Source organism: Erithacus rubecula (assembly GCF_903797595.1).
Source record: "Erithacus rubecula genome assembly, contig: scaffold_637_arrow_ctg1, whole genome shotgun sequence".
In the NCBI taxonomy this organism is placed as follows: domain Eukaryota; kingdom Metazoa; phylum Chordata; class Aves; order Passeriformes; family Muscicapidae; genus Erithacus; species Erithacus rubecula.
In genome coordinates, this window is record NW_027635701.1 from 31438 (window position 1) to 53762 (window position 22325).

Sequence of the window (22325 nt, forward strand, 5' to 3'; positions counted from 1 at the left end):
TGGCAGCTGCATGAGGACGATCTCGGATTCTGCCCTGGGCTGTCCAGCGCAGTGGGGATGGATCAGCCCCTGCTCTGCTGCTCCTTGCCAGGGTCTCCCCCTTGCAGGGACCTTGCAGATCACCAGCCATGCTGTTTGCCCCCAGCCTGCCCATGGCCAGCCTGGGGCTGCTCACAGGGGTTTTCTCTGCACAGCACTGGCCTGGCCAAGTGTTCTGAATAAAGCCTGGCCAAGGAGCCTGGAGCCCCCAGGCCCTGCCCTGAGGCATGAGCACTACCCCAGCAGTGCCCATGGCCTGTCCCTGCTGCAGCCCTGGCACTGCCACCCCCAGGGCTGTGCTCGGCCCCGAGAGCACTCAGGCCCTGCAGCAACACGAGGGGCAGGAGGGCAGCGAGGCAGTGGCAGGGGAGCAGCACTGGCAACACCAAGTGCTGCTGCTGCTGGGCACAGCTGCTGTGCCAGCACTGATCTGCCCCAGCTCTGCACACAGACATTGCTGCTGCAGCTCTAGAGAAGGGAAAAAATTGGGAAACTCTGGTGAAAACTTTGCTTGGAGATCCTTTAGTTCATTTATGGCCCCTGAGAGCACAGCCCCACGTTGTCATAGTCTATGGACACAGGGATGGTGGAGTGAAACCAAATGAGAAATGGCACAAACAATGACATTTCTTTGTGGACAGTATTAAAAAGAGGTAAAACAAGGCAAAAGAACCTCCAAAATGGAACCAAGAAGTATCAAAGGTGGCTTTTATTACAAGTGTTCTGCAGAAATTGGCCAGCAGTTTAACGTTTCTGGAAGCATCCAGTCGTCAGTGTCCACACTGCAGCCTTGAGCTCCTGGTTCCTCAGGCTGTAGATGAGGGGGTTCAGGGCTGGAGGCACCACCGAGTACAGAACTGACACTGCCAGATCCAGGGATGGGGAGGAGATGGAGAGGGGCTTCAGGTAGGCAAATGTGCCAGTGCTGAGGAACAGGGAAACCACAGTCAGGTGAGGAAGGCAGGTGGAAAAGGCTTTGTGCCATCCCTGCTCAGAGGGGATCCTCAGCACAGCCCTGATGATCTGCACATAGGAGAAAACAATGAACACAAAACAACCAAATGATAAACAGGAACTAACAGCAAGAAGCCCAAGTTCCCTGAGGTAGGAATTTGAGCAGGAGAGCTTGAGGATGTGTGGGATTTCACAGAAGAACTGGCCCAGGACATTGCCCTTACACAGTGGCAGTGAAAATGTATTGGCTGTGAGCAGCAGAGCATTGAGAAAGGCACTGGCCCAGGCAGCTGCTGCCATGTGGGCACAAGCTCTGCTGCCCAGGAGGGTCCCGTAGTGCAGGGGTTTGCAGATGGACACGTAGCGGTCATAGCACATAATGGTCAGGAGGAAATACTCTGTTCCAATGAAAAACAGAAATAAAAAAAGCTGGATGACACACCCTTCATAGGAGATGTTGCTGGTGTCCCAAAGGGAATTGTGCATGGCTTTGGGCACAGTGGTGCAGATGCAACCCAGGTCAGTGAGGGCCAGGTTGAGCAGGAAGAAGAACATGGGGGTGTGCAGGTGGTGGCCGCAGGCTACGGCGCTGATGATGAGGCCGTTGGTCAGGAGGGCAGCCAGGGAGATGCCCAGGAAGAGGCAGAAGTGCAGGAGCTGCAGCTGCTGCGTATCTGCCAGTGGCAGCAGGAGGAAGTGGCTGATGGAGCTGCTGTTGGACATTGCTTCACTCTGAGCATTGTGGGCTAATTATTTTTCAATGTTTAAAGAAAACATTGAGAAGCTGGACAAGTAGAATGAGAGATAACAGAGGGAGGATATGTGACAAATAAATCTCTGCATGTACATTTAATTTATTTAAACACACACAGAGCGTAATTCCAAATTTACGTAGTCTGTGAGTCAAGTTAGACAGTGAACTCAATAAGGGAAGATGACAAAATATGTAGGGTGAAAATAATCACAAGAGAAAAGTAGAAAAGTCTGTCCTCCTACTTGTAGCACTATACAAAGCTTTAGAAGGCAGGCTTGCAATGTAATATGTTACATTGAATGCGCTGCAGAAGAAAATAGAAAGATTTTACCTTCAGAAAAGTATCCACGCCTAGCTTTCCTAGGGCATCCTTGAGCTCCTAGTTCCTCAGGCTGTATCAGGGCTGGAGGCACCACCAAGTACAGAACTGACAGGGCCACATCCAGGCATGGGGAGGTGATGGAGGGGGGCTTCATACTGTGCTTGTGAAAAGATTCACCAAAAACAGGTGAGGGAGGGGGCTGGAAAGGGCTCTGGCCACAGTCTGTGGCTACAGCAAAGGTGGAGAGAAAAATATGAGAAAGGGTAGAAATAATGACGTTTATACATGGACAATATTTAAAACAGAAACAAAGGAGAAAAAATCCACAACAAAATCAACAAGAAATATCCAAGATGACTCCTATTGCAAGTGATTTGCAGAAATTGGCAAGCAGTTTACTGTTTCTGAACTTCTCCAGTCATTAGTGACCACACTGCAGCCTTGAGTTCCTGGTTCCTCAGGCTGTAGATGAGGGGGTTCAGGGCTGGAGGAACCACTGAGTACAGAACAGACAGGGTCAGATCCATGGATTGGAAAGAGATGGAGGGGGGCTTTAGGTTAGCAAACACTGCAGTGCTGAGGAACAGGGAAACCACGGCCAGGTGAGGGAGGCAGGTGGCAAAGGATTTGTGCCGTCCCTGCTCAGAGGGGATCCTCAGCACAGCCCTGATGATCTGCACGTAACTGAAAACAATGAACACAAAACAGCCAAATCCTAAACAAGCACTAACTGTAAGGAGCCCAAATTCCCTGAGATAGGATTTGGAGCAGGAGAGCTTGAGGATGTGTGGGATTTCACAGAAGAACTGGTCCAGGACATTGCCATGGCACAGGGGCAGGGAAAATGTATTGGCTGTGTGCATGAGAGCATTGAGAAAGCCACTGACCCAGGCAGCTGCTGCCATGTGGGCACAAGCTCTGCTGCCCAGGAGGGTCCCGTAGTGCAGGGGTTTGCAGATGGACACGTAGCGGTCGTAGCACATGATGGTCAGGAGGGAAAACTCTGATGAAAGGAAAAAGACAAATAGAAATAGCTGTGCCACACATCCTGAGTAGGAGATGTTCCTGGTGTCCCAAAGGGAATTGTGCATGGCTTTGGGCACAGTGGTGCAGATGGTGCCCAGGTCAGTGAGGGCCAGGTTGAGCAGGAAGAAGAACATGGGGGTGTGCAGGTGGTGGCCGCAGGCTACGGCGCTGATGATGAGGCCGTTGGTCAGGAGGGCAGCCAGGGAGATGCCCAGGAAGAGGCAGAAGTGCAGGAGCTGCAGCTGCTGCGTATCTGCCAGTGGCAGCAGGAGGAAGTGGCTGATGGAGGTGCTGTTGGACACTTGCTGTGTCTTGGCACAGGAATCTATAAAAAAGTTAATCATGGAATAGTTCAGTTTGGAGAGAATTTAAATATCCCAGCACAGCTTGGTGGCACTTTCCCCCCACTGCCTGCCCAGGGCTCTGCTGCCTGGATCTGTCCCTGCCAGCAGCTGCTTCCCTCTGCTCAGGAATGGGCCCTGCCAGTGCTGCCAGAGCCCAGCCCAGCCCTGGGGGCTCTGCTCTGCCCTGCAGACCCCCCCCCCAGCACAAGGCACTGCCCAGGGTCAGCTCAGCCTCTGCAGGCTCTGATGGCAGCATCACAGCAACTCTGAGGAGGCTGGAAAAGCGACAGTGATGCTGCCTGTAATGGACCTTGTGCTGATTTCTCCCTTCACCTTGTTTATTACGATGTAGAGATTTTTTTGTTTTTAATTTTTGTCAACCTGAACTGAGAGATGAATATCAGTGTGCTATTTCCCATCCAGGCAACCCAGAGCAGTAGATTTAATAACAGCTCCTGCCTTGCTGTGCTCCCTGTATAATCTAATTCAAAATACTCTGGAGTGAAATGTCATGCTAGAGTCATGACACATGAATACTGAACAATGCAGCATCCTCACAACATAAGGAGAACACTTCCAAGCCTTACCAGCTATCTCCTTCCACCCAGACTTTCTCCCCCAGTGCTGTGAGCAGCTCCCAGGGCTGGCTGAGATCTGTCCCTGGCTGGCATCAGAGTCCCTGCCCCAGCACAGCACCCTGGGCTGCAGGACCTGGACACCCCTGGCTGCTCTACAAAAGAAAGAATCAGAGAATGTACTCACAGAGTCTGTAGGCATTGGGATGTTCCAGCTTTAGGAGATCACTGCAGGAGCTGCAGCTGCATTGTCCTGCAGCCAGAGGCTTCCTGTGTCAAGGACTGAGATTGATTCTGCCCCAGTCACTTGTGTGCATCTTCCCAGCCCTTACTGATTGAAGCTCTCTGTGCCTCTGTGCTGTGACTGGGGTGCCCTCAGCCCTTCTGGGCTCTGAGAAGAGCTGCTCATCAAGAGAAATGTGCTTTTGAAGCTCTTCTTAATAGCTAGGATGGCCCTCTGTGCCAGAAGCCCAGCCCAGCTCAGCAGCACAGGCACAGCACAAGACTTTAATGACACTCTTGGGGGGTTGTGCTTATGCCCTGAACATCAGTCCCTGAGAGGGAGCTGGAGAAACCTCTCAAGAACTCCAAGTCAGAAATAAACTCTGAAGTTTCTTCAAGTTTTAATGGGTCTCACTGAAGGACACAACTGAGAAGGCGTCCCCAGGTTCTAGTTAGAGCAGGAGAGAAGCCATGTCTTGGTGGCCTAGGGCACAGCAGGGACTGTGCCACCAAGGGCTGGGAGGAGACACCTTGTCCTGAGGCACTGGGGCCTCCTGGCACAGCCCCAGCAAGGCTGGGCACTGTCACCCCTTGTCCTGCTCTCAGCATCCCCCCCACATCCCAGTGGCCTCAGGGATCTGCTGGGACCAGTCCCTGGGGAGTCTTGGTCAGGAATGGCCCTGGGGGGGCTCCTTCATGCTCCCAGGGACTGCAGGTTTTTAGAAAGCTTTGGGTTTTGCTTTTGCCTTGGAGTCTCTGAGAGCTTTGTGCAATCATGACCTCCAATTATCTGCTTCAATTAGTCCCTTGAAAGCCCTTCTCAGTAACAACACTCAGTGGGATCCATTAATGCTTTGAGACACTTTGGGGTTTTTTTCTGACTTGGACTCCTGGAAAGGTTTGTCAAATCTCCTCTCAGGCCCTCAGGTTCCGAGGCTCAGCACCAAATGCACCAAGGGGCTCATTGGGATCAACAAGTCCTGACAAACTATGGCTGTGCCTTGATTTCCCTCTGGTCTGGTGCAATTCATTAGGAATGTTTCCTAATAGAGTTAAGGAGTAATATTTCAAAGAGCTTCTAAGAAATGCACATTCCTATTTTAAAGGATGTCTTTTAATCCTGTTCACTTTAGAGCAGAGGTGATTGCAGCATTCTGTGATTGATGTTAATCCAGGGTCTTTCCTCAGGAGGTCTGGTCTGATCAGAGAAGCTGTGCCTTGAGATCTGACTCAGTTTGGACAACCTTCCTGCACATTCCCCAACCTCCTCCTGTTTGTCCACACTCACCTGGGGCCTGCTTTGTTTGGAAAGATGCTGCACACAGCCAAAAAGAAGTTTCCCCCTTTTTTTCCCCTCTCTTTTTTAAGCAATCTAAAACTCTTGAATTTCCTCATTCAAAAAAGACACTTTCAATTAGTGTGGCAGCCGAAGCTGGAGGAGGTTCCCCTTCCCCAAGGCAGAACCCTGCAAGGAATGTTTGAGATCTTTGCACTTCTTCGTTCCCTGAGACCTTAAAGTGTCATGAAGACTCCTTGGTTCCATGAGGTTCCAGACTGTCACAGTAGATGTTTGGGTCCATGGGGCCCCATGGTGTCACAATGCTCTTTTTGGTTTTGAATTACCAAAATTACCAATTACCATGGGGCCCCATGAAAGGAATTTTTTAGACCTTTGGGCTCCTTGATTCCACAAGGCCTTTTTTTGTCACCATGGACTCTTGGTTCTGTGAGGTTCTATCTGTCACAATGGAGATTTGTGTCCATGGGGCCCCACAGTGTCACAATACTCTTTTTGCTTCCATGAGACCTTGATCTGTCACATTGACTTTTGGTTCCTTGAGATTCTGTACTCTCAACAATGGTCTTAGTGTCACAACAAACTCTTGGTTCCATGAGATTCTTGAGTGTCAAAATGGAATCCTTGGTTCCAATTGGCCCTGCAGTGTCACCATGGTCTCCTTGGTTCCATTCAGTGGCCATTCAGTGTCACAATGGCCCATAGGTTTCATAAGGCCCCACAATGTCACAGTGGACCTTTGGTTCCATGTGTTCTCCCCAATGTCACAAGAGTTTTCTTGGATTCACAGTGTCAAAATGGTTCCTTGGCTTCACAGCCCCCCTGTGTCACAATGAGCTCTTGGTTCCATTAAACCCTACAGGGTCACAGGGATTTCCTTGGTTCTGTGAGGTTCTGTAGTGTCACAATGGACGTTTGGTTCCATGTTACCCACAGGGTCACAGTGGTCTCATTTTTCCTGTGGCACTCAGCAGAATATCCCACTGGCAGGGCTGAATGCCTGGGAAGAAAGAGGAGAAACAGGCATTTGGAGTCATGGTTTTTGTCTTCCCAGGTCACAGTGCCATGGGGTGGGGCCCTGCTGTCCTGGAGGTGGCTGAACACTGGCCTGCCCACAGAAGGGGGAAAAGACAACAACCTCTGTCCATGGAGCTGTCACAGCAGAGAGGTCAGGCTTGAGAGGAATGTTGCATTTGTCTTTGCAAACAAGCTGTGGATATCTGTTGGTAGATAGAGTTAGCACTAAGAGGTAAAAGAAACAACGGGAGGCATTCCACTGATTGATGAATGGGAAAAGATGAATTCTTTTACAAAAAAACTGTAGGTTTGCTGGTAAATGAAATTGGATATCAGAAGATGAAAGAAGCAATGGGGGGGTGGGGGGGGGGGATGGAAACTATGAATTATGTAAGAATTAAAAATTAAAAGGGAGGGTTACACATTAGAGAGGAATCTCAGGCATCAGGTGTTCCAGGAAGTCTGGGCTTCTCAAGTACCTCAGCCACTGGGGAAAGAGAGAGGGAAATGCGACAAGGAAAATAGGATAAAAAGGAGGCTGCGTCCTCCAAAAATTTGAGAGATCCCAGGTCAATGTGCCATGGCCTCTCCCTTTATTCGAATAAAGCAAAAAGGACTCGTCTGTCTCCTTTTTGGACATAAACCTCTGGTGTTTGTGGATTCATTTTCCTTACAGACTGAAGGTTGGGCTTAAAAGACTGTCACCAGCACAGGAAACATCCATCTGAGAGGGAAGATATGTGCTACTGTCTTTACAAATCATTTGATGGGTGAAGGGATTGGTGTTAAGACCTTTGAAATGGGTCATAATGTTTCTACTGACTTTGGGCAGCAGGTTTGTTACCAGGCCCAGACAGCTTGGCTCCTGAAACAGACAAGGGTCTGCACAAACCTGAACTTCTTAATTTAGGGGGAAATTCCAGGTTCAAGGGGGAATATGGGGTACATGGGTTGGGAAGACCGTACCTTCCTAGTACCTTTGGCAGTGGGTAAAGGGCAAGGTGTGGCCAGGAGTTTAGGATAAAGGGAGGCTGCACCCTCTGAAAGCTTGAGAGAGAAAGCACGGTGGGTGTGTACCCAGGTGAACTCTCATCCTTTATTCAAATAAAGTTGAAAGTGTGCTCTGTCTCCTTTTTGGACATAAACCTGTGATGCTTATGGATTTTCCTGACAATGACAATATGAAATCTCATGGAACCAAGTGTCCACAGTTTCATGGTGCAGCCTCATGGAGCACTGGAGACCATTACATCACAATGGGAACACATGGAACAATGGCTTCATAGCACTTCATAACACTGCAGGGCCTCATGGAATGCAAGAGATCCTTGTAAATGGATGGAATGGAAATTCATGGAACCAAGTGCTCACTGTTTTACAGCAAGGCCTCATGGAATGATGGAGATCATTGTGTTGCGATGGAAACACATGGCACAAAGGCTCCACTGTGACCCAGAAGGGCTTCGTGGAATGCAAGAGATCATTGTGATGCACTGGAAACCCATGTAACCAAGGCTCTGTTGGGACAAACCTGGGCCTGATGGAACCAAGGAGACCACTGTGATGAAATGGAATCTCAAGAAACTTTGGGTCAATTGTCAACACATCAGGCTCTCATAAAACTAGGGAGAACATTGTGGCACAATGGATTCTTATGGAACCAAGGCCCCATTGTGACAGCGCAGCCTGATGGAAACCCAGTGCCACTGGGACATGCCCAGCCTTGGAGGAAGCAAGTGTCTACTGTGACACAGCACAGCCCATGAATCACAGGAGAGCACAGTGACACCATGTAATCTTGGGGAATAAAATGTTAATTGTAAACAGAGCAGGGACTCATGGAAGCCAGGAGACTATTGTGATGCTGCACTTTGTCACAATGGGGCCCTGCTGTGTGAGTATCCATTTCCCCACAATCTGATGGGTCCCATGAGGCCCCACTGTGTCTCAATGTCCCCTTGCTTCCACAAGCCATGGCACGGTCCCAATTGCCCCTGGGTTCCATGAGGCCATGCTATTTTCAGAATTGACTCTTTCTTCCATGAGATTCCATTGCATCACAATGGTCCCCATGTTTCCATGAGGCTGTGCTGTGTCACAAAAGACTCTGGATTCCACAAGAGCTGGCCATGTCCCAATGGCAAATGGGTTCCAAGAGGTCGCGCCATGTCACAATTGACTGTTGCTTTCATGAGATTCCATTGTGACACAGAGCTCTCCCACACCCCATGAGGCCTTGATCTGCCACAACGGTGTCTTGTTTCTACTATATCTGTCAAAATTTTCCTTGCCCTTGTGGTCCATCTGGCCCCTCTCTGTCAGAATTGACTTTTGATTCCATTGCATTACAATACTCCCTAGGTTTCCATGACCTGCCCTGTGTCTCAATGGACACTGGATTCCACAAGAGCTGGCAGTGTCCCAGTGGCTCGTCTCCTATTCGGCTCCACTTTGTCAAAATAAAGCCTTGGTTTCTAGAGATTTCACTGTGTCACAATGTTCTTCTTAGTTTCCTGAGAACTTGATGTGGTGACAATTGACCCTTGGTTCCTTGAGATTTGATTCCATCACAGTGGTCTCCTTGGTCTTATAAAGCCCAGGTTAGTCACAACACTTTCAGGATATTCCATTCCAACATAATGGTCTCCAACACTCTATGAGGCTGCACTGTGAAAGAGTGGACACTTGGTTCCATGGGATTCCATTGGGTAACAATGTTCTCATGTGTTCCATTAGGCCTGGCTCTGTCACAATGGACACTTGCTTGCACCAGCCCTGGAAATGTCCCATTGGCACCTGGCTTCCATCAGACCCTTCTGTCTTGAAAATTTACCTGTTCTTCCAGTACATTCCATTCCTCACAATGGTCTCCTTGGTCCCATGAGGTCTCTCTGTGTCACAATGCAGCCTTGGGTTCTCGACATTCCATTGCCTCACAATGGTCTCCTGTGTTCATTAGGCCTAGTGTGTCACAATGGACACTTGGTTCCATGAGAAGTGGCAATGTCCCAGTGGCACTTGTGTTCCATGTCACCCTGCTGTGTTACACCTGACAGTTTGTTCCATGAGATTCCATGGAGTCACAATGATCACTTGGTTCAATGGGGCCCCTCTGTGTCTCATGGCCCCTTGCTTCCATGAGCCATGGTATGGTCCTACTTGCACCTGGGTTCCATGAGGCCATGCCATGTTCACAATTGACACTTGCTTCCATGAGATTTCATTGCATTACAATTGTCCCCATGTTTTCATGAGGCTGTGCTGTGTCACATGGACACTGTGTTCCACATGCCCTGGTGATCTACCAAAATAAGAGTATTGGTCAAATACTGATACTCAACTGGGATGGAGAAAACACTCTTCAACAATTTAAAGTTAGAAAGTGTATGCTTATTCAGGGCTGGGCAGTAGCGTGAGGTAATCCTCTAATATGCACTGCAAAATCACAGGTGATCAGAGAGTCTATTTATTGACAAAGGACTTAAACAAATGCATATTCATAATAACAGCCCCTTCCATCCCCACTTCCTATGGTAATTAGCTTGAATAGCTATTAAGCATGAATGATTGACTTCTAAATTAAGTCTGGGGTCATTTTTTGTGGGGAGGGGTCTTAAAAAGAGGAAGTAAGGCAAGTCTTCCTTGCTCCGAACTCTCAACCTTTTCTATCAATGACAGTACAAATGATTTCTGGGGATAGTCCACTTCTTTAAAGAATGGGTTTCTGCTCGCATTGTCTATGTTTCTTTGGGTCTGCTTACTAGTTTCATCTTTTCCCATTGTAAGCACAGCTGAGAGAACATAAGATGACAGACAATCATTTATTTAAGATTCAGGTAACTACCTCAAGTTAGGTTTTCTTTCTAACTTCTAACCTTTATTTCTTTTCAGCAAGGTCTATCAATCCATTAACTTTTTAATTAATTCTAGTAAACAGCTAACTTTTAACTAAAATCCTAATATTTCTAAGATTAGTGTTTCATTCCCCAATTCTTCTTTGAAATGAGTAATTTCTTTTACTCAATATGGGGATTTCTCTTCATCAATCTAAGACACGTGGCAGCAATCTCTTAAGACCAAGTTGTATGCCTTTGATAGCATGGCTAAGTCTGCCACTTGTATTATCTTCCTGTTGTGGGTTGAATGCTTTTCTCTTACTGTGTCAATTAAAAGAATTTTTCCCATTATCATGCTAATGGAGCTTGTCAGGTTACACCCAGGATCTTTGAAGACTCTAGACAAAAGGGGTGGGTGGGAGCAGCTTCTGGAGGGGTTACTCATGTTTCTGGCGAGCAGAGCCGAGAGGAGGAACCTCCCCCCTCCCCGTCTCCAGCCAGGAGGCCAAACACAGGAGAGCCAGACGGTCTGCGATCACCTGCCCTGCATCTTCCCTGCTACAGCCTCCTACCTCTGAGGACACAGCTGACCACCTGTCACGGTGTGACTAGAGGGTTTGCCAATTTTAAATATTTAATTTCCTTTAGAGATAGGATTTAGGAGTAAAGACAACGCAGTCTTAAAACTCAAAAAAAGTTACAAGAAGATATTTATTAATAACACAAAAAAAAAAATCATTCAGAATAAGATTCTTAGAATATTCCCTCCTCCCTTCATTCCACATTTCTTACCAACCACATACAGAGAACACTTCAGTCAGTTATCCACTCAAATAATCATTTCAGTTCACTTAAGAGAGAAAAGTTCCTTTTTCTGCTTTAGACTTGGGGGGTGTCTTCACCTTCAGAGTTTGCATCCCCTGGTGACATACAGAACAATGAATTTTCCTCTCATTCCCACAGTCCTTCAAGAGCCCTGTTATGGGTTACGATGCACACATGGGATACTACTTTTAAAGGCAGGCTGCTGAAAAACAAAATCCGCTTCATCTCCTTCTCTATCAAGCGTCCCTGTTCATATTCCAGTCCCAAAACAGAGAGCTCAATTTCCCGAGGCAAAAAAAAAAAAGTCTTCATATCAAGCACACATCCTCCCCAAGTATATTTCACAGTTTAAAGGAATTTTAGTGAAGTCACAATCTCCTCATAGCCCCACAAAAAAGGTTTTCAGCTACTTACCAGTTGTATCTTTTCAATCTCTTCCCATCATGAACTTTATCTTCATTCCGCTGAACTCTGTAGTCTCCATGCTTTATTTCTTCTCATTTAGGGGAGCTCAGGAGATCGAGAATCTTATTTAGGCATTAAGAAGTTAAAATTGTATCTAGATCGTGAAAAAGCCATGTGGTCAGCTGGAGGCCTCTTCTAGCACGTGGAGAGCCAAGCCAAGCCAAGCTGGGCCCCCTGCAGAGACGCTGCCCAGCCAGGCCCCAGGCAGAGCCGGTGCAGGGCCGAGATGCCGGCCCTGCCCCAGACCGAGCCCGGAGCCGGGCCGGGGCCCGGGCCAGGGACCCCCGCTTCTCCGGAGGCTGGAAGCCGAAAAAGCCCCCCAGCACTTGATCCACTGTGATTCGTGAAAGTGAAATAACTTTTCATTGGTTTCCCGAGCTGTCCATCACCAAATCAGCTCTCTGATTGGTTTCAGCCGCTCACAGGAGAAGCCCCCCAAGATGGGACAGCCCCCTCCATTCCCGGTCCATGTGGAGCTTCCCCTGAGGGAAAACCACTCCTCCCCACAAGCACGTGAAACCAACACACCACCAGAACCCAAACAGTGAGTGAGGAGCTGCCCTCTCCAGCCCGCTCCCACCTGAGACCAGCGTGGCCACGGCTGCCCCCTCCCACCTCCATTCCCGCCCACTTCTCTGCTGCTGCTGGGCTTTGCTCCATCTGCAGGACTGGGACCGAGTGCAGAGAGAGCGTGCCTGCAGCTAAAGAAAGGACTGGAACCAAGTTATCTGTTCTGTTTTGTTGGTAATTTTAACAACTGCTGTTGTTTCTGCTTGTACGGTTAGATGTATTAGTAAAAGAGCTGTTATTCCCAATCCTTTATCTCTGCCTCAAATTTCTTAATTCAAACAATTATAATACTTGGAGGAAGTGAAATGAAAGTCTCTATTTCAAAGGAAAACTTCTGCCTTTATCGGCAGACACCTGTCCTTGAAACCAGGACACTTCCAATTCCCAAGAAGTACAGCAATGGACAAAAGCAAACTTACACTGACTAAAATAAGCAGCACAGTGATTGGGTGAATTAAGGCATTAAGCAAACCGGTGGCAGTTGGTGACCATCCAAATAGCACATCCCACCAATGATGAGACAGATGTTCTTAAACTCATTTAAAAACCCCTTTTATGGTCTCCATGTTAAGGTGTATCATAATCAAAGTCCTTTTCCCTGCATCTTGAATCTCTTTTAAAATTTTTCTTAATTCCTGATGTTTCAGTAGCTGAGCGACTAGGTTAAATTCATAACTACAGGCACAGGCAATATTTCTTCACAGTAACCAGGTTTGCCTTTATGTACTGATGTGATATTACAGGTGCTCAATAGGAAAAGTCACATCCTTTGACTTTAGCAAAATTGCAAACACATAAATTGAATTGAGTTTCATTCAGAATTTGATTGTCTATCATTATGGTGGGACATTCTGTTCTGAGACAGACACAACCTTGTCCTATATACACAAGTGAAGTTGTCTGGCTGGTTAGATGCATTTCAAAGTGGCAAATGGTTTGGTCTGTGTCTAGGCAAGCATCTTTGTCATTTTCCAAAGTTCCCTCACATATATATCCTAATTGTTTTTTCATAGAACAGGGCTCTAGGTTAATGGTCTGCCATTTTCCCTTAATTTCTCGTGCCCACGTTCTATGTTCAGAAGGATACAGTACAGTCCCTTCATGATTTAATCCTAGAGTTACTATTGGGTGTATTAAACTCACAGATGCACTATGTATAGTTAAAACAAAAGCTGTTACTTTATTTGCCTCAGGGTCATAGGTAAAATTGACCAAAACCCACCAAGACTGAAGCTCTCTTTCCATTTCAGAGACATTATCCCAAGCAATTTTGTGAATTTCAGAAGGGAATGTCCCTTCCTCACCTTCCCTGATTACTACGGCAGCCACTGACTGCATCCGCATTTGTGCTTGAGTACATCCAAGAGCCAGACAAATGTTTGCACTAGCTGTGCCTAGGGCTTTAATTATTACCTCATGGTCTCTCTCTTATATATTTTCCCATTTGGTAATATTTTGGTTAGTTTCCAATGATTGCTACCTAGTGCTAACAAAGAAGATTGCAGATTGCTGTAATTTAACTTAATTGCTTCCCATCACAGTCAATTGGTTCATTAACATCTCCAAATTCATTGTATTTAAAACTCCCAATCCTGTTCCTAATATCCCAATGAGGTCTCTCTTTTTCTTGAAACTAGAGGGCATACGGCTTTGAAACAAGTTAGTCCATTCCGTAAAAGGAGCTTTGAGGAATGGGACACATTATGGCCAAGTGCCAGAAGCATTTACCTGCATTCTCATTTCTACTTGCTTAAGAGATCATTCTTGGCTTAGTTAGCAGTCTGAATTTCTGTTTTCTTAAGAGCATATAGTCCAATTTTAGAAATTATGGGAATTATAGGTTGCTTCATTTCCTCTGAAATAATTGGAGTTTGGATTGTTACAGCCCTGTCTGACACTGGTGGGATTGATTTGGCTTTGATTTTGTGAAACTTGATGCAATATTGAGTAACGTCAAAATCAATATTAAATCCTTTTGTTGCACACTCTTCAATTTTAAGTCTAAATTCAGGACACATGGTCAAGCATTTGTCACAGCAAATCTAGGGCCAACTTGGATGAGTTCCATGGGTGGATGGTGAGCCTCATGAAACCCATCTTGTACAAATGCATATTCACGTCCCCAAACATTTCTCCCTTCCCACATACTTGCATTCGTGACCCTTAACATTTTACTCAAAGCCCTACAAGAGTAGGGATCGTAAGCTTTCCCTTGGCATTAATAAATCTCGGTTACATTGTACTGGTGTGCTGTTGCTTTGACTCTTATTATAGTCGTGGCAATGACCACACGGGTCACAACCATTTGCATTATGTCCATGATAGTTATACATCCATTACTCACTGTTCTTGGTGAATTTCAGCTTCAGGTCTCTGTCGCTGGGTGCATTTTTCCAAATTTCTTCAGGAGCCTTCTTCACTCGGGAGTGATGGATCCACGCCTTCTCTTCTTTGATCTTGACTGCTGTGAAGGTGGTGAGCAGTACCTGGAATGGTCCTTCCCACTGTGGTTCCAAAGTCTTCTCTGCAAAAGACTTAACATATACATAATCCCCAGGTTGTACATCATGTACTGGCCCATTTAATTCTCTGCTTTGGGCCACAGCCACATATTTTGCAATTTCTCTAAGTTGTTTATTTAGGCCCACTATGTATTTGTGTAGATTTTCTTCTTCTGCTTGAATGGGTGTTATTCCTTCTTGGAAATGGTCTCCCATACTACATTTCAAAAAGGCTTAATTTCCCTTCTGTTCTTGGTTTCATTCTAATCTGTACTAATGCCAGTGAAAGAGCCTGGGCCCAAGGCAAATTTGCCTCTTGCCCCAGACTAACAATTTGTTGTTTGATCATATGGTTCATTTTCTCTACTTGGCCACTGGATTGAGGGTGATATGGAGTATGCAATTCCCAATCTATCCCCAGGTGATGACTAATTTGCTGTACAATTTTGGAGATAAAATGTGGCCCTCTATCAGAAGATATAGCGGCTGGGACTCCAAAACGTGGTATTATTTCTTGTAGCAATGCCTCGACCACCTCTCATGCCTTAGCTGTCCGGGGAGGGAAGGCTTCTGGCCATCCTGAAATGGTATCTGTTAACACTAATAAGTGTTAACGATACCCCCCTTTCCTGGGCAATTCAGTAAAATCAATTTGCCATTGCTGCCCAGGTCCACAGCCTTTTCCAATTTGTCCAACTTTAGGCTTTGGAATGTTTTTAGGATTAGTTCGGAGGCAAACACCACAGTGACGAGTTACTTGTGTAACTGTGCCTTGTAATTTTCTAGCCAGAATTTTATCCTTTAAATAATTGCATAGGGTGTTCATGCCCCAATGTGTTTTTTCATGTTCTTTTAGCACTAGTGAGCACAACAAGTAAGAAGGTATTACAACTTTTCCTTCTTTGGTTACAGCCCAGCCTTCCTGGTTATAAGTTGCTTCCTCTTCCTTAATAATTTTTTTTATCCTTTTTGTTATATACTGGCTTACCTTTAATAGAGATCTTTCCATCTGGAATTAATGCTGCCTCGACTGTTTCATTGGGTACCTCACCTTTGGCTGTATCTTTTGCCTCTCTGTCCACCAGGATATTTCCTTCTTCCAATTCTGAGCTCACTTTTAGTGTGCCCTTATGTGCATAATAGCTACCTTTTCAGGTAACTGAACTGCATCTAATAGTTTTAGTATTTCGTGTGTGTGTTTAATATTTTTCCCTTGTAAGTTCAGCAGTCCTCTTTCTTTCCAAATTGCTCCGTGTGCTTGTATCACTCCAAATACATACCTTGAGTCTGTATAAATGTTGATTTCTTTTCCTTTTGTCAGTTCTAAGGCCCGGGTTAAGGGGATTATTTCAGCTTTTTGTGGAGAGGAATTTGTTGGCAATAGTCCAGATTCTATTACCTCTCTGCTTGTGGTAACTGCAGACCCAGCATGTCTTTTTCCACTGATGATACAGCTGCTCCCATCAGTGAACCAGCTCTCAGCCTCCTCGAGAGGGGTGTCCTTCAGATCCGGGTGACTGCAGTAGGTGGCTTCAATGGTCTCCAGGCAGTCGTGGATCACTGGTTCTCCCATGTTCCTGCTGAGGAAAGAAGCTGGGTTCACAATGTTAGTTACCATAATTTCAACATCATCTTGTTCTACCAGTATGGCCTGGTACTTTAGAAATCTTTGTGGGGAAAGCCAATGTCCCCCTTTTGCCTCCAGGACTGCAGACAGTGTGTGGGAAACTAGCACAGTCATCTTCTGGCCCAGGGTGAATTAGAGTGTCTCTTGGATGTTCACTGCTACTGCTGCAGCAGCTCTGAGGCACCCTGGCCACCCCTTGGCTGCTGTGTCCAGCTGTTTGGAGAGGGAGGCAACTGCCCTCTGGTACAGCCCCAGGTCTTGTGCTAGTACTCCCAGAGCAATCCCTTGTTTTTCGTGAGAAAACAGAAAGAATGGTTTACTCACATCTGGAAGTCCCAGGGCTGGAGCTGACATAAGAGCCTTCTTCAGGTGGTTGAAGGCTCGTGTTGCTTCTGTTGTCCACTGAAGATCCCTGCTCCCTTCCGTAATTAAGGCATATAGGGGTTTAATGAACAATCCATAATTATAAATCCACAGTCTGCACCTCCCCGTCATGCCCAGAAAGGTTCTCAGTCCTTTCGCTGTCAGGGGTTTTGGGGTTTGGCATGTTGCTTCCTTATGGTCTTGCCCCAAGGTCCTTTGTCCAAGCACTGACTTCATAGCCCAGGTAAATCACTGTTTGTTTCACCTTCTGGGCTTTCTTTTGGGATACCCAGTACCCCTGCAGGCCCAAGAAGTTTAGGAGGCTCACCATCCAATCCACACATGCCTCCTGGGTCCGGGTGGCTGTTAAGAACTCATCCACGTACTGAAGCAGCTGTCCTTCTCCTGGTGGGGGTTCCCAAAACTCCACATCCTTTGCCAGCTGTTCTCCAAATATAGTAGGGGAGTTCTTGAACCCCTGGGGCAGTACACACCATGTGAGCTGAGTTTTACGTCCAGTTTTGGGATTGTCCCCATTCAAATGCAAAAATTTTCTGGCTGGCTTTATGGAGAGGGAGGCAAAAGAAAACATCCTTCAAATCTAAAACTGTAAACCAGGTTAGTTCAGGTGTTAGAAAAGTTAACAAGGTGTAGGGGTTAGCAACACTGGGCATAAATCTTCAGTTATCTTATTAACAGCTCTTAAATCTTGTACTAACCTGTATGATTAATCAGGCTTTTTTTTAGGGGCACTGACACTCTTTCAATAGTCCTATTTGCAAAAGGTTTTCAACGATTGGGCTAATTCCTTCTCTGTCTTCCCTTTTTAAGGGATATTGTTTGACCCCTACTGATTGTTCTCCTTCTTTAAGCCAGGTTTGTACTGGTAGAGCATTCTTTGCTTTCCCTGCTACATTAGAGGCCCAGGCTTCAGAGAACACCTGATCTCTTATTTTATTTTATTTTATTTTTTTTTATAATTTCTTCTTCATTTTCAACTTAACAATTCCATATATTGTTGATCTTTTACCTCCAAACTAATTTCCCCATTTTTAAATATTATTTTTGCATCCAGCTGCTCTAGCAGATCCCTGCCTAAAAGTGCAGATGGAGGTTTAGGCATATGCAAAAATCGGTGAATTCCCCAGTCTTTTCCCACTTTATACTTTTATGGTTTACAAAAATATGCTTTTTCAGGTCAACCAGTAGCCCTTTTACATTTTCCTGTATTATTGCTAGTAGGTTTTTTTTTGTCTATGGTTTACACCCCTCTTCTCAATAGCTGAAAACTCTCCAGGCCTCATCTAGCAAAGTCTCCAAGTTCCAACTTGCTGGGCCCCGCATCTTCTGGAGCTTTCACTTGATGTCACCTGTAGATTGCCCTAAAAACAAGTTTTCCAATTGTTGTATTCTCTAATCAAATTCAAGATCCAGAGTGGTGTGTTGACACATTCCTCCTCGCAACTGGTCTAGATATTCAGAAGCAGTTTGAGAGGAATTCTGTTTAATGACATAAAATAGGGTGGATACTGTTGGGTTGGCTCTTGTGACTCAGGAATTGGGAGGGGATTCCCATATTAATTACTGTTCTCTCAAGTGAGGATGAAGCAGGGGATGAAGCAGAGGTAAAACCTGAAGTTGATGGCAATTCCAAATCTACTTCCCCTACCACCCTCTCTCTTCCTTGTCTTTTAGGGGGTGGTCTGAGCACTTCCTCTGTCTCCTCTTCCTGAGTCTCCATACAATACACCTTGTCAGAATGTGTACACCTTTGATTTATTCAGCATGTGCTGCAACACCTCCTGGGTTTTTTCTTATTAGCTTTATTATCTTTTTCAAGAGCCAACACTAAAGGGTCAGAGGGTGGTCTAATTCCATAAGCCATTTGCCACTCAGGGTGATTTCTAAAGGTGAAAAACATGTCAGCATAAGTAACTTCATGTCACTTCTGCTCATGCCTAAGGAAAAGCATCAGATGTACCAAAGTGTTGTAGTCCAACGTCCCTGATGGGGACCACTTCACCCCCTCCTCAAGTTTATAAAGTGGCCACCACTGAGTGTATAACTTAATAAGCTCTCTTTTAGTTTCTGTATCCTTATGGTCCACCAGCTCTTTCCAATATGCCAAAACATATCCCAAAGGACTACCTTTAGGAACCTCTTTGCTTTCACTTGCGTCTCAATGCCCTTTTTTTTCTCTCAATGCCTTTTTTTGTCTCTCAATGCCTTTTAACCTTATCCCAGCTTTGGAGCTTCACCTAGCAGTAACTTGGTACAAAGATCGTCCACTTATACACTTATCTGACTGTGAGAGTCCGTGTGAGCCTCTCATCTGTTTCTGCCCAACGACCCTCGCCTGAGGCCTGCGCTGGCCAGGGATGGGAGGAACGCCAAGTGACTGTTCCGCAGGTGATGCCCACCAGGACTGGTTTCTCATGACAACTAGCCACGGGGCGCTGACTCAACAAAGCTCCCACAGATGGAAGAACAATGGACTGGTCAGTATGGGCTGCCCTGTGTGTGTTCATAACAACAAAGATGGTTTGGTGTGCATTGAAACGTCCTGTTTCCACCTGTTCCTTAGGGTAACCATCTCCACATACAATAGTCCATAAACCTTCCCACCTTTTGGCCAGAAGCCACTCGCTTTGGGAAAGGACTATAAAAGTGACTTTCTCAGAGGAGAACCCCGAGATCTCCCCAGACGGCAACAGACATCTATTGGCTGCTCCACGAGGATTCGTCTGCCCGTGTTTGTAGCTATAATCCCGACCCCCCTTTCTCTCTCTCTCTCTCTCTGTCCCACTACGGCATTTTGGTTGGCACTAAATAAAGTGCATTTCTGTAAAAGTAAACTGGTTTTGTTCCCTGCTGTGTCTTTTGCGCTCTGAGATCCATAAAAGAACCAGTCACGACTCTTGCTTGGGTTGGGCGGATCGTGACACATGGCCAGGCCATGTCCCGCTGCAGGAAAAGCCCCAGGCAGCCCCAGCACAGGGAAGAACACAAATACAGAGTGCCATGGTGGGACCTGTGCCAGGGAGAGCCTGAGACAGCAAAGGCACCTTGGCAGCAGCAACTCCCTGCAGGGCATGGCCAGAAGCCTCCCCTGGCAAGCTGGCCTGGTGGCCACCAGTGCAGAGCTGCTGCCTCAGGGGCCATTTCTGGCTGGGCTCTGCAAAGCCACTTGTGCTCCAGGAACCTGACTGGGAAGCAATTGGCCCCAGCACCCTGGGGACAAGATATTAATGACAAAACTGTTCATCCCTGCAGAGACAGGACAGGCACAGAGGAAAGCGAAGAGCCAGGCCCAGGGACATGGCTGCAATGGTCATGGCTGTGAGGTCACTGCCACTGCAGCAGCCTGGCTGGCCCTCAGCAGACATTCTGGCCACAAGTGCTGTAAGGCCACCCAGCACGTGAGAGAACCCACACAAGAGGAATTCCATCCTTGGGGAGTGCAGGGGTTTCACCATGTCAGATTGCACAAAGCTCCTGCTCTTGGAGCATTCCTGGCATGGGGCATCCACTTCTCTGGAAAAGCACTTGCAGTTTTGTGCCACTCTCATTGTAAAATATTTCCTTCTTCTAACAAATGTACATTTACTCTGATTCAGTTTCAGGATATAGACCCTTGTTCTGTCACTGCAAGTTTTGGGAGAGAATAACACTCTACATTTCTTGGACTTTGACCACTATGTTTCCATTTACAAAGACCTTGGAGAGGACCCAAAAATCTCCCAAGACTGGGTTTGGAGGCCTCATCACATCAGCATCAGGCAGAGGCTGAGGGTCCTGGGCTCAGTGGAGACTGAGGACAGAACAGGAGTAGCCTGAGAGGGATTGAGGGGAGGGTCCACACATGGTGGAGCTTTTCTTCATTGTATAAAACAGCCTAAAAAAGAAATATTGGCACCTGCCCCGGGAAGAGCCCTGAGCAATGAGGGAGGGACAGGATCTGCCCTGCCAGGGGCTGGGGCTCAGGCCTGGGCCCTTTGCCTTCCTGAAACACATCCAGCTGTGCTCAGCTCCAGAGACACCTTTCCCTGCTTTGTCCCCACCTGCCACCAGTGCCTCCAGTGTTCTGCTCTAACTGGGACCTGAGGACACTTTCGCAGTCCTGGCCCTCACTGGAATCTAGTTAAATATGAGAAACTTCAGTGCTTCAATCTCACTTGGAGCTCTTGAGAAGTTTTTTGAGCACACTCTCTCAGGGACTGAGTCTGATGCAAACAGCACCAAAGCCCTGAGAGAGTGATTCAAGTCCTTTTGCTGTGACTGTGCTGCTGAGCTGGGCCAGGCTCCTGGCACAGAGGCAGCTCCTGGCAAGGGCAGCACTGCAGAGAGACAGCTCTGCCAAGGAGCAGCTCCTGTGACAGCCCAGCAGGGCTGGGGCACTGCCAGGGCATGGCAGGGACACGAGCAGGGCACAGGCAGAGCTCACAGTGCTCAGCACTGGCAGGGGCTGTGTCATGTCCCAGAGGGGGCTGTGGCACAGCAGCACCTCTGTGGCTGTGTCATGGAGCCAGAGAGCAGCTGTGATGTCAGAAAGGGGCTGTGTGACAGCACAGGGTGGGTTGTGTGAGGTCACAGATTGGGCTGTGACATCACAGAACAGGCTGTGATATTGCTGAGTGGGCAATAGTGACAGCACTGGACGGTTGTGTGACACCATAGAGAGGGCAGTGAGGTCACAGAGGAGACGGTGCCATCATAGAGGGTGGCTCTGTGATATCAGACAGCAGACTGTGACATTACAGAGCAGCTGTGCGATGTCCCAGAGAAGGCTGTGGCATCAGAGAGCGTGTTCTGCCATCACAGGGTGGCTATGTGACATCAGAGAGGGGCTGTGACATCCTGGAGCAGGATGTGACATCACAGTATGGCCGTGTGACATCCCAGGGCAGATTGTCTGACATCACAGCAATGACTGTGACTTCACAGATCAGAGAAGCTGTGTGACATCACAAGGCAATGTGACATCACAGGGGTTGTGTGACATCACTGGAGGCTGTGGGACAGACATCACAAAGATTGTGTGACATCACAGGGTGCTGTGTGACATCACATGGGTTGTGTGACATCACAGGGCTGTGTGACATCACAATGACTGTGTGACATCATAGGGTGCTGTGTGACATCACAGGGGCTGTGTGACATCATGGGGTGTTGTGTGACATCATATGGTGCTGTGTGACTTCACAGGGGCTGTGTGACATCATAGGGTGCTGTGTGACATCACATAGCTGTGTGACATCATAGGATGCTGTGTGTCATCATAGGGTGCTGTGTGACATCACAATGACTGTGTGACATCATAGGGTGCTGTGTGACATCACAGAGCTGTGTGACATCACAGAGCTGTGTGGCATCCCAGGGCTGTGTGAGGTCACTGGGGAGGTTACTCTGCCCCGTTCCCCCCTCACAGTCCAACGCTGCTCGTGCACAGGGGGGTCCCCTGTCCCCCCAGGTCCCCCGCCCTGGTGAGCAGCCTCCCCAGAGGATGTTCCCATGAGATCGACCCAGAGCCTGACACGGGGACAGGGGCCGGGCCCTGGGGGTGGCACAGGGGGACAGGGACCCCTGGC

The 22325-nt window shown here is 47.3% G+C and overlaps 1 protein-coding gene across 1 annotated transcript; it reads right to left on the reverse strand.

Annotated features, from left to right (window-relative positions):
- Positions 1-2800: 2800 nt before the first annotated feature.
- LOC306816507 (uncharacterized protein) lies at positions 2801-12297 on the reverse strand (the record flags this gene model as incomplete). Its single annotated transcript, XM_079332941.1, has 3 exons — positions 2801-2872; positions 3188-3263; positions 12257-12297. Coding segments are annotated over 3 exons (189 nt in total), but the record flags the coding sequence as incomplete, so codon positions are not given.
- Positions 12298-22325: the final 10028 nt, after the last annotated feature.